Source organism: Corythoichthys intestinalis, chromosome 7 (genome assembly GCF_030265065.1).
Source record: "Corythoichthys intestinalis isolate RoL2023-P3 chromosome 7, ASM3026506v1, whole genome shotgun sequence".
Lineage (NCBI taxonomy): Eukaryota > Metazoa > Chordata > Actinopteri > Syngnathiformes > Syngnathidae > Corythoichthys > Corythoichthys intestinalis.
Window position 1 is genome coordinate 5,266,462 of NC_080401.1, and position 12,224 is coordinate 5,278,685.

At 39.8% G+C, this 12,224-nt stretch overlaps 1 protein-coding gene across 1 annotated transcript in view; it reads left to right on the forward strand.

Annotated features, from left to right (window-relative positions):
• Positions 1-1,346: 1,346 nt before the first annotated feature.
• Positions 1,347-12,224, forward strand: part of mylk4b (myosin light chain kinase family, member 4b) — an 82,227-nt gene continuing 71,349 nt past the window's right edge. The window contains exon 1 of the mRNA XM_057842183.1: positions 1,347-1,602. Coding sequence (XP_057698166.1) covers positions 1,538-1,602 — 65 coding nt within the window. The 5' untranslated portion in view covers positions 1,347-1,537. The remainder of the gene's footprint in view (positions 1,603-12,224) is intronic.

Here is a 12,224-nt window from a genome sequence, read left to right on the forward strand (position 1 = left end):
AATGAAATGACAAAAAAAGAAGCATTTTTATAATGGGTCAAAATTACCAACAGATTATGTGACTAGCACCTTAGACGGTCTTTTGCTTTGCTCAGCCAAAACCACCCGAGGACCGAAAAGGCAAGATGGATATACTTAATTTTTTTCAAACCTAAGCTTTCAAAAGCGACAACAACTACTGAGCAAGAACCAAGGATTGAAAATGTGGACCATGAAATGCTAGAGACCACCATAAAAATGGTGAGCGGAGTTTCAATTTGCCCCACCAAAGAAGTTAATTGTACAACAGAGCCACCACCGGTGTCTTGCCATTGTAGTTACCCCCGTCAAAAATTGTGTCCCCTGGCCGCGGGAGCGCGCACACTCACATTAATTATGAGGGTTGTCGGCTTAAACAATTAATTTAAGCCAGAAAAGAACCACAGTTATATATTTTGGACATCGACGTTTACTAAACTGGAGAAACTCAATACAGAACTTGAATTACAGTAAGAACAGTAATAGGTCATCCTACAGGTAAAACAGTGAAACATGGCCTTTTTTAACATTGAGTACGTATGTTACGGTATACGACAGAAAAAAAAGTTTTTTTGTTGGGTGTGCCATGTTTTAAAACCTCCTCGATGACTACATCACCAAAACACAGAAATCGAGCAAATTAGTGCAGTGCAGTGGCTCCACCCAGACTGGGGTAACTACATTGGTACGACACCGGTGGCCGTACCATATTCAATGGATGACAATCTTGGCGAAAAGTATAGCCTAAGCACCATGATTTTAGAATTTCCCTCAAGAATGATGGGGAACCAGAAACGCTAATTTTCAACTTATTATTATAAACTATTTCTGACACTGCGTTTCGGGGTCATCAACATATTGTGCCCTCCTTGCCCCAAAAGTCAAATTCCGCTTATGTTATGAGGCCCTGCCGGTGATAAGTAGTATGAATAGGAAAGCTGAGATAACTACAAAACTCAATGCTGGGAGCCAAAAAAAAACAAAGTGCCTCCCTAGTTTCAGTCTCAAGTAGCCTCAACCCCTTCAAAATGTATTTATCACACTGCCCCTCTCAGTCTATCATCCTTCCTCTTGCACTGGTGCTATGGCATTCCTAACACTCCTTTATAATAAGCCACATTGCCTGGAACACTTCCTCTGCTCCCTGCCTGCTTGTGGTGCCCGGATCCCTCCCCCTCCTTTCACCTGCCTTGCGTCCTCTCATCCACCATACACAGACACAACCCAACCCCCCTATTCCCTGCTACCCCCTTCCAATCACGCCCCCGGTGCTTATCCCCCGGACATCTGTGGCTCCCACAACTAGTGCTTTCTTCTCTGATCTGACAGACGCAGTGGATCCAACATCTTGCAAACACACACCATACACGCAGACGTGCACGAATACACGCACGCGCATATAATCACAACAAAACACAACACAGTCTACGTGGGAAGCTAGAATATCAACCAAAAGAATATCAAAAAAAAAAAAAAAAAACTCAGCAGGAAACCTGGGGAGAGAGCCACCATCTCACCCATGAGAGACATGGGAGGAAATGAGAAGAAGATTTTAGTGATCGCCAATGTTGCCAGCTATCAAGGGTGAGTTCTTTCAACATGTAAAAAGTTCTACTGTATATTTGATTTGTTCCGACTATGGTTTGTTTTGCCTCACTTCTAGTCGTGATAACTTTACATTAATTGCAATGCACACTTAAACTGTCATAAATACCGTGTTTTGAATTCTAACACCCTTTACACACATGGTATCAGTTACATGCACAGCAATGTGCAACATATCAAACCATTCGCACTGGTTTTTAATTTTTTTTTTTTAATCTTAATATCAATTACCTCAATTGATTATTGGAGTTTTCTTGCTTTGCTGGTTCACAATATTTGGTCCTGCATTTATGAAAAAAATATTATTCACGGCGCAAATAAAATGTTAGCTACATGGAAACGAAGAAAATAGTTATTAAATTTGAAAAAAATCAAGAAATGAAATAAGTATTTTAACAGCACTGAAAAGAGTGTAACTCAATTCATCTCCCGTGCACTAAAATAAGATCTTGGCTTTGTTCTTGACGACATGGAAAAGCACACTGAGTGGAAGTTCTACAGTTACACCATCTTGCAGAGTTGCGAGTGTGAAGGACTGGACCTGCTGCGGTCACTGAAAATGTCAAATTCATGTGTGAAAGTGCACTCTGTGATAAAATTGCCAATGCACGAATTTGCTGCACGTATGTTCCGGGCAACTTTAGGCTCACCTTTGTTTGATAACAGTTTGGCAACCTTGTAAAGGAATTAACCATGGTCCAGCTACTTGGCTTGAATACTGCTGAGAGCAATGGTGATGACATGCGGATCTGTGTTTGGATTCATAACTGGCTGTCTAATTAGGCAACTAAGGACAAGGTAAGACATTCTGTCAATAACTTGGTATCATCATGTCAGTCAGGCAATATGTTTAATTTTATACCAATGAATTAGGTAGCTGAGGAATTTGTTGCTGTACTAAATGGTTTTATGTGTTAGAACTTTTCTTCTGGTGGTTTGTAGTCGTTAGTTTCGTTCTCCTTTCTCATTGGCAACACCCAGTTGAGTGATGATGCTGTGTTCTATTCTATCCACACACACATGCTCAAACACCTCACCCACATTCCCATGGTTTATAGGCTTTGATAGCTGTTTCCATGCGACTTCAAAACAAGGACATCAGACGCCCCTGGGTGAAAATTCCCTGGAGTGAAGGCTGTCCTCTCAAAACGGCCACAGACTCACCCAATCTGGGATTAGACCCCCTGTCACCCTATTTCTTGTCCTTACAAGTAATCGTCCCAACAGAGTAATCCCTTAGATTATTTACACACTTTTACGTAAGTAAAAATCATATAGTCATTTAAAGAACCTGTAACGTCTTTTTCATGTTGTGGTCCTAAATACGTGGAAAATGTTTGAAGATAAGTGCTAGAAATGTGTGCACAGAGAACAATTTATGGCTGAATTGGTGATTTATTAAAATTACCGTAATTTATGGGTTTAAGACTGTACCTGACTATAAACTGTACTGCCCAAATTTCACAAAATTTAAGACGATAATACATATGCAGTTTACGCTGCAGCGAACTATAAGCCACTTGTGTCCATGTCTTAATATGTGATATTTACAGGTGTTACACAGAAATATTTGATGTATCAAAAATATTTTTTATCAACCAAATAAACACACATTAGCGGGGAGGCCTTAAAATAAATTTTTATTTATAAAAAAGTAGAAGTCCCCACATTTACAAAAAACAAAACAAAAAAAAAACGCTTTGCCTTGCTGCCTTGCCTTCTAAAGGAATCTGAACTTTAAGCCAGATTGCTGAAATCATGCCAGCCGAACCGCCAGGCCCGCGCTGGCGCATATCCAACGACCCGGGCCGTGGAAACCCCGACAACCCGGCCAAAAGGCCATTTTCCCGTGCGTTCCCCTTAGTCTTAACCCCTTGTACTGACTCCATTTTGAAAGCTGGAAAAAGGCTTCCAAGAACAAGTTGACAAATTATTTTGAGTCGACCGCAATCATACAGCACAGAGGGACCCAGGCGAGGATCCAAGGTCACCATATCACAAGTCAACAAAAGGTTCGCGAGAAAAAAATGACAATGCATAGTGAAACATTCAGTCTTTTCAAGGCTCTCGTGGGGCGGGCTGTGGGCAGGAAGAAGGGTGTGGTTGGGTGTTGTTTAGGATCATTGTCTGTTTGTGAATTGGACGGGATGACTCGGGAGTTACTGTTGTCAACGTGGGTTGTGGATTTTGCCACCTCAACGTCAAAGGGGCTCTTGGAGTCTTAGCAGTTTGTGTTATCAGTTGGGTATTGGGCGTTCTCCGTTTTTCCTTGTGTTGGGACAGGGCGTCCCGCCATTTGTTCTTAACTGTCAGGGAGAACTGATTGCGAGAGTTGGTGGTGCAGACGTGAGTTTGTCAGCGTCAGTCTTGCTCAGTCAGTTGCACGACGCACACATTGGGCTTCTGTGATAAGAAGGCATCATGTTTCCCTTATGCCCTATATTCTGCTTGTTTTCCTTAAACTATGGTATAAGTGCTATTTATTTTATATTGGGTGTGTTAGAGTAATACAAACAGTCAAACAATAAATAAGAGAAACAATGCTATTACCTTATTGATTAAATTAAGTGTGTTAGAATAATGCAAACAGTTAGACGATGCCTACGAGAAAATATACTATCTCCTTAGTTTCTAAGTTTGAAGCAGACCAAGCCCTTTTAAAAAATCCCTGCGATTGCATCAAGTATACTCAGGGCCAATGGCTATTAGAACTAGCTATAGCATCATAGCTTTGTTGAAGCACACTATGCCTATCCGCTCTCTTTAAACAAACAAACAAACAAACAAACAAACAAACAAACAAACAAACAAACAAACAAACAAACAAACAAACAAACAAACAAACAAACAAACAAACAAACAAACAAACAAACAAACAAAAAAGTCAAAACACCCAGGGCTAACCTTCAACTGTTCATCTGTAATATGCTCAAGCATCAAACGAAACCTTCCTGGGCAAATAAGGCTTCTGAGTGCAGTTTGAAAATGGCTAATCGGCGCTGGCATAGTACTCTTGTCTTAGCAGTGGATATCCCTCCTTTTAAAATCTTTCGTTTTTGGCAGCATATAGCATCAGATGCAGTCCTATTCATCTACATTGAAGAAAATAAGTATTTGAACACTCTGCTATTGTAAGTTCTCCCACTTAGAAATCATGGCGGAGTATGAAATTTTCATTGTAGATGCATGTCCAGTGTGAGAGATAATCTAAAATGAAAAATCCAGAAATCACAATGCATGATTTTTTAAACAATTTATTGGTGTGATACAGCTGCAAATAGGTATTTGAATACCTCTCTATCGGCTAGAATTCTGACCCTGAAAGACCTGTTTGTCCGCGTATTAAAAATCCATCTCCACCACATGTATTATCCTGAATCAGATGGTTGAGGTCGATAGCTGCATAAAGACACCTGTCCACCCCATAGAATGTCTGTGACAGTTCCCCCCCCCCCCCTCTTTTTTCTTTTTAATTTGTTTTTGGTTTGTTTTCTTTTGGGAGGGATGGGGGGGGGGGGAGAAAAAAGTGTCTTATAAGGATCTCTCTGTTACTCTTTGAAATCTGAATAAACACATTCAGACATAAAGACACCTGTCCACCCCATAGAATCAGTAAAACTCAAACTTGTAACATGGCCAAAACCAAAGAGCTGTCCAAAGACACCAGAAACAAAATTGTACACCTCCACAACGCTGGAAAGGGCTACGGAGCAATTACCACGCAGCTTGGGGAAAAATGGCCCACTGTTGAAGCACTCATTAGAAAATGGAAGAAGCTAAACATGACGGTCAATCTCAATCGAAGTAGAGCCCCATGTAAGATATCACTTCGTGGGGTCTCAGTGGTCCTAAAAAACGTGAAGAATCAGCCCAGAACTACACGACAGGAGTTGGTCCATGACCTGAAAAGAGCTGGGATAATCGTTTCAAAGGTTACTGTTGGTAATACACTAAGAGGTTTGAAATCATGCATGGCACGGAAGGTTCTCATGCTTAAACCAGCACATGTCAAGGCCAGTCTTAAGTTTGCGTCTAAACATTTGGATGATGCAGAGGAGTCATAGGAGCAAGTTTTGTGGTCGGATGAGAGCAAAATAGAACTTTTTGATTGGAATTTCACTAACTGTACATGGAGGAAGAAGAATGATTAGTACTATCCCAAGAACACCATACCTACTGTGAAGCATTGGAGGGTAGCATCTTACTTTGGTGGTGTTTTTTTCTGTGCATGGGACAAGAGGGGTGCCCTGTATTAAACAGAGGATGACTGGTGCCCTGGATTGTGAGATTTTGGGGAACAATCTCCTTCCCTCAGTCAGAGCATTGAAGATGGGTTGTAGCAGGGTCTTCCAACATGACAATGACTTGAAGCACACAGCTAGGAAAACCAAGGAGTGGCTCTGTAAGAAGCATAACAAGGTTCTAGCATGGCCTAGCCAGTCTCCAGACCTAAACCCAATATAAAACCTTTGGACAGTCCAGAAACCTGACTGATCTAGAAAAGATCTGTGTGGAGGAGTGGGCCAAGATCCCTCCTGCAGTGAGTGCAAACCTGGTGAAAAACTACAGTAAAGGTTATTACGGTCTGAAATTGCAAACAAAGACTCCGGTACCAAATATTAACAATCGTATTCTAAGGTGTTCAAATACATACATTGCTAAAATATCAGACATTGCAATTTCTGGATTTTTAATTTTTTTTTTTATAGATTATCCCTCTCACAGTGGACATGCACCCACGATCAAATTTCAGACCCCTCCATGATTTCTAAGTGCAAGAACTTGAAAAATCGCAGGGTGTTCTTCACTGTATAAAATTTTCTGTGAAGCTTCTGGAAAGCTTCGTCGGCGCTAGTGTAGCCCCCAAGACTAATGTCATGGCAAAATTTGTATTCCTGTTAGGGTTGCTAACAGTCCCGGATTGGGCGGGACAACACGGAATTTAGGAAGTTCTGACTGGTAATGCCGTCGGTACCAATTAGAACTGGTACCAACGTTGATACCAATTAGAACTTCCTTAAATTACGCGTTGTCCCGCACAATCCGGGACTGTTGAAGACCCTAATTCCCGTTCTTTTAAAATATCGAATCACCCATTATTACACTTACAGTAAATAGTTCTTCTGTAGTGGTAGCAAGGGCCTTCTCCTGATGGCAAGTAGGAATGATACCTGGAATTAATTAGGTTTCTCACAAATGAAGCTTATGGAGCTATCACTAGTTAAGGCCGCACTTTGAGAATAGAATGCACACCGCGCCCATTGGAACATGAACTCACTCTGGTCGTTAGAGAGTTTGAAGGTAAGCTAATGCCTGTCTCAGACTACAGTATATGATTTCAGGACAATTTTATCCTGGCAGACTGATCGTGGAGAATCGTTGACTGTTGTGGCCACATTTTTTAGTAGGTGAGTCACGACGCTTCAAGTAGTGTGACATATCCACCGACTGCTGATTTGGTGTCTCGGACGCCTCACGACCACGTCGTGTCTCAGAATTTCTTGTTGTGCAGCATAGTGGGACGTGTCCTACGTGTTCCTACCATTTGCGTAATGAATATTAACCAACAACAACGTTGGCCAACAACTTTGTGACCGATGTGCGCTTTCTCTTGCGCATGCTGTCTCGCTCTCGTATTTTTAGTTTTTTCCGTGTCGGCAGTATGTGACACGACACCTATACGTGTTCTTATTTTGCCTGTTTATAGCGAATGTGTTGTTTTGTGGCCCGCCACTCCAAATATACAGTATAAAGTAAGGCTGTCAAACGATTGAAATTTTTAATCGAGTTAATCACAGCTTAAAAATTAATTATTCCTCCAAACGATTAAAATTTTGAATCGAGTTAATTACAGCTTAAAAATTAATTAATCGTAATTAATCGCAATTCAAACTATCTCTAAAATACACCATATTTTTCTGTAAATTATTGTTTGAATGGAAAGATTAGACACAAGACGGATATATACATTCAACATACCCTGTCGTTCTTCCAGTGTCTTTAACTAAATAAGGTAGTGATTGAAATACACCAAAAGGTGTCGATGGCGAGTTTTAAATTACTTACAAATCAACCCAATGAGTGTGTTTTGTGCTTCGACTGACGCCGTAGTTCCGTTTCCATTGTACTTCACGGTCATTTGAGTGCTGGTTTCACAACGTACAAGACCTCTGATAGTTTGTATATTGTGACTAAATACTGCCATCCAGTGTATTTGTTGAGCTAAACGAAATGTTTGAATAAAGTTTGACCAAAATCTGAGTAAGTTTTATTATTTTGCATAGCTATTTTGATTGGGAATAAACATAATTTTTTGGGAGAGATATTTTTTGGGAGAGAGGAATATTATTTTTGTTGTGCTTTCACTAAATGATACTTATGTTTGTTGTGAAGGAGTTGCCGAAGCTTATGCCAATAAACGGCGCAGTCCAATGAATGCCTGTGTCCACTCGCCTTTCTCTGCCTCTTAGCTCTCATTGTGCAAAAAAACGGCGTCTTATTGTAATCTAGGGGTGTGACAAAATATCGAAATGGTGATATATCGTGATACTTTGTATCACAAAAGGTTCTCAATATGCTCCTGCCAAGAATCAAGATATAGTTTTAAAAATGTGTCAATGTACTGTATAAAAAAAATAAATAAAAAGGAACCAACAAATTGCTACCAAAATCTTCCACCATAATAGTGTCTGAGTTAACTCTAAGGCTGCATTGACGGTGCACGTCGCTGAATCCATTTAGACTGGAAACTTTCGTTCATTCGAAACCAGAGCATTCACAGTCGTTTTGTCCGATTTTCCCGGCATTTACAGGCCATTTCCTGTTGAGTTTGAGTCACTGCCTATTCATTTAGGTGATTCCCAGGTCACTTCCTGTTCTGTAACTCAAAATAAACAGGAAGTGACCCGTAAAATACCCCAAAATCAACAGGAAGTAACTGAAAATCAACAGGAAAATGACCTTAAATAGCCCAAAATTACCTCATTGCCTGGCATTGGCTGCCACTGACGGCCATAGACGTTCAATCCGTTTGAAGTGGGAGGGATGGCAGCGAATGAACGAACGTTCATTCGCTGCCACCCTCCCACTTCAAACGGATTGGACGTCTACTAGTGATAAACTCATTCCATTTCACAGCAGAAGCTTGTTTTTCTGTTTATTATTTGTTTGTAGAATATCCTAGAATGATTTCCTGACCAATGTATTGATAATCGTTGTATCGCCATATAATCAGATCATCGTTATCATGAGCTTTGTATCGCAAATCGTATCATATCATGAGGTGCCAAGAGGTTCCCGCGCCTATTGTAATCGTTTGAGGCAATGCATGAGCGGGTCATGCGTTAAATGCGTCAAATATTTTAACGTGATTAATTAAAAAAATTAATTAACGCGATTAATTTGACAGCACTAGTATAAAGACTAAAACTGGATTTATACTCTTACAGCTGTTGACCACGTGGATGTAACTGTAACAATTCAATGCGGAGTTTGCACTTATACTCGTGGGTAAACCACACGCTTTGTTTTTGGAAAATGTTCTGCAGTTTCCTTCCAAGTCGGAGGTGTGGCTAGTTGGGGTTTTCTCAGTGTTTTATGTACAACTACAGTCACCCTTTTTGTTTAAATTGGACTGCACACTAGTTTATATAACCTGCCGACATTTTATTACATATACTTCACAATGTTTAAAATTTATTCTAATTTGGCTGGCTTTTTAGCAAGATTTTTCTTTGGCCCAATCAAATGATTTAATAATGGTGACTTACATTTGACATCTAAGATAAAAGGTACAGCATATCGTCATTTATCTATCAAGCAAATTGAACTCATATTTACATTAAAAAAAAAAAAAAATCGACTTAGTTTAAATAGAAAAATAGGTTTGTTCTTACTTGGTAGTAATATGCAGAAACTACTCTCAATGAGTCCAAGACTAGGTTCCTACCGCAGGTCTTAATGCACCAATGCGATTTTTTCGTGTTTTTCCGACTTGGGTGCGGCATTAACTTGACTGTGTGTGTAATGCACGGACAGTGTGTGCTTGCTATCAAAATTAAGGCCACTTCCCGTGCTTGTTGAGAGTCATATCCTGAAGGGTCCTGTAGGGGTCATTTGCATCAATCCTACAGCGCCAACTAGTGGCAACACAAATTCATTCATTTTACTTATACTGTACATGTCCAGTTCTTTACAGGTTGGTCATTGTAGTTTCAAGACCTTTTTGTAATACTATATTTAAGCCCAATGTCCACATGTCTCTGTCTCTTGCCGTAACGACCCTTTGTTCGCCATTACCGTATTGGCCCAAATATAAGACGGCCCTGATTATGAGACGACCCCCTCTTTTTCAAGACTCTACTTTGAAAAAAGTATTTTTGAACACCAAATTAATTTTTATACAGAAAATAATTACAGTGCCTCTGAAACAAATGACTGTAACAATATACTTGAGAGAAAAAGCATGTTATTTTGCCTCATTTAAATCTTAATATCTGAACATTTAAATATGTAAACTAAAGTGCAATCACATTTGTAAATGAAGGGCTTCTGGTTTTTGAAATGTAAATAAACCAATCTATTGTGATAAAACAACAAAATTGCAATAACTGCATTAACCATCAAAGTGAAGTCTAACTGTAACTGTAGTCTTGAAACAAATCTGAATAACGAAAAACAATGCAATAAAATAATGCAAACTGGTTAAACTTGAGAGTAGCTGAGATTTTTCAGTCTTATTTCAATGCAAAAAACACAGTCTTATATTCGGGCCAATACGATAATAGTAAGGATATTTTTTCAGGGACTTAGGCAGTTTACAGAGAAACAGAATTTGGCACATTTGTTCGAATTGGCCTAATTAGAGGATTCATTTTGGTTTTGAGTAAGAGCGTGGCTGCACAGCTCAGTAGCGCCTCCTTTTATGAAGTACCCTACCATAGTTTTTTTTTCCTCCTAGAGGTGTGAATGTATTTCTCATCCCAAAAAAAGAGGCGAGTTTGCAGCATATTACGTTTTCATGAAATGATTAGCGGGGGACGATTGGCCACCACCCAGACCTGTATGCCGTCTGAGTTTGGGTGATGTCCGAGATGCGCCAAACTGCAAGGGCCCGTTAAGTCCTGCTTGCAGGCCTAGTTCAGTTTGTTGTTTATCGGTAAAAATAGTAAGCGATCATTTATTTATATGTGTTCGCAGTCCTAATGTGTGTGATAAAAATGACTTTGACAACCCTGCCCTAAACAAACTCACCACCCCGAGTCTTCACAACACACTTGCAGCTCCTCATATCAGTTACAGAAGGTTATGATTGAGAGGATATAAAGGAATCTCCCCGCGGTTGCTTTATGGATGGGGATTACTGAAGGTTACCATGCAAAGTAAATTTACCACAGAGCACAACATTCATTAAATACAGGCTATTCACACACAGAGACACCAACACATTAAATAGAGCCACAACGATACAATAGCATTACGTAAAGGCTTGTTAAAGCGACAAACTGCAATGAGTCAATGCAATCACAATGAAAAGCAGTCTATTGAACTTTGATGCTTGTCTGCCTGACAACAAGCATTGTGGAAGTGCTTTCAGACCAGAGAACCTCACTGATGGGAGGTTTTCCTTTTCTGGGGTTAGAGTGACCCATATGACCTCTTCATGTGCCACGGTACCAAAAATAAAGCTCTTTAAGGTAATTGACCTGGGATCAGCCATACTCCTTGGTGCATTTGGGCTTTCAAGAGCTGTTGGCTATTTCAGTACCACTTGACACTTAAAGAACATATGGGGAATGGGATTCTTCAAATTTATAGGTCAAAATACCTAAATTAAACTAGCATTATTTTTTTTTATAGCTGTTGTTTGTAAAAGGGAGTGATGAAACAATCGTTCTGGTTCATTGCTTGGATCAACACTCAGTTAACAATTGAAATGCTTCTAAAAGTTATTAAGCAGTTATCGAGTCATCTTAAATTTCGGTTGAAGAGATTGATTTAAAGGATCACGTCCACCAAGTTATTTTCTGTTCTTCATTCATTTTTCTTTAACATTGTTTGGCAGAGTTATAAATAGGACTTTTTTTTCCTGCCATATTTTTGCTAGATATGGTAACTATGTTCACACCACAGGTCAGTTCCAATTTCTTTGCCCATATGAAACACGTATCCAGAGGTTGGTAGTACTAGTAATGCATTACATTTTACTCTGTTACATTTTCTTGAGTAACTTTTTGTGAAAAATGTACTTCTAAGAGTAGTTTTACCACGCCATGTTACTTGAGTAGATCTGTACAGAGGAAACACTTCCCTAACGTCGCTACTTTGGGCTACACTAGAGTTGTTGCTCTTTATTTTACATATTACATTTTACTAGATTTTTTGCCAGAGGTGCCCACAGTAGCTCTACCTGCATCGCAACAATTATCACATGACTTCATGACTCCAAGCAGACGCAACAATCTAGTCACATGATCATACACAAACTTGCAGTCAAAAGTGCTACGACCACGCCAGCTTGTTCAATCACATGCCGTTGGGTAACACTAGTTTAGATTTCACGGTATGGTTGGCATCCACTGTGACCTGGTCATCCTGAAAGG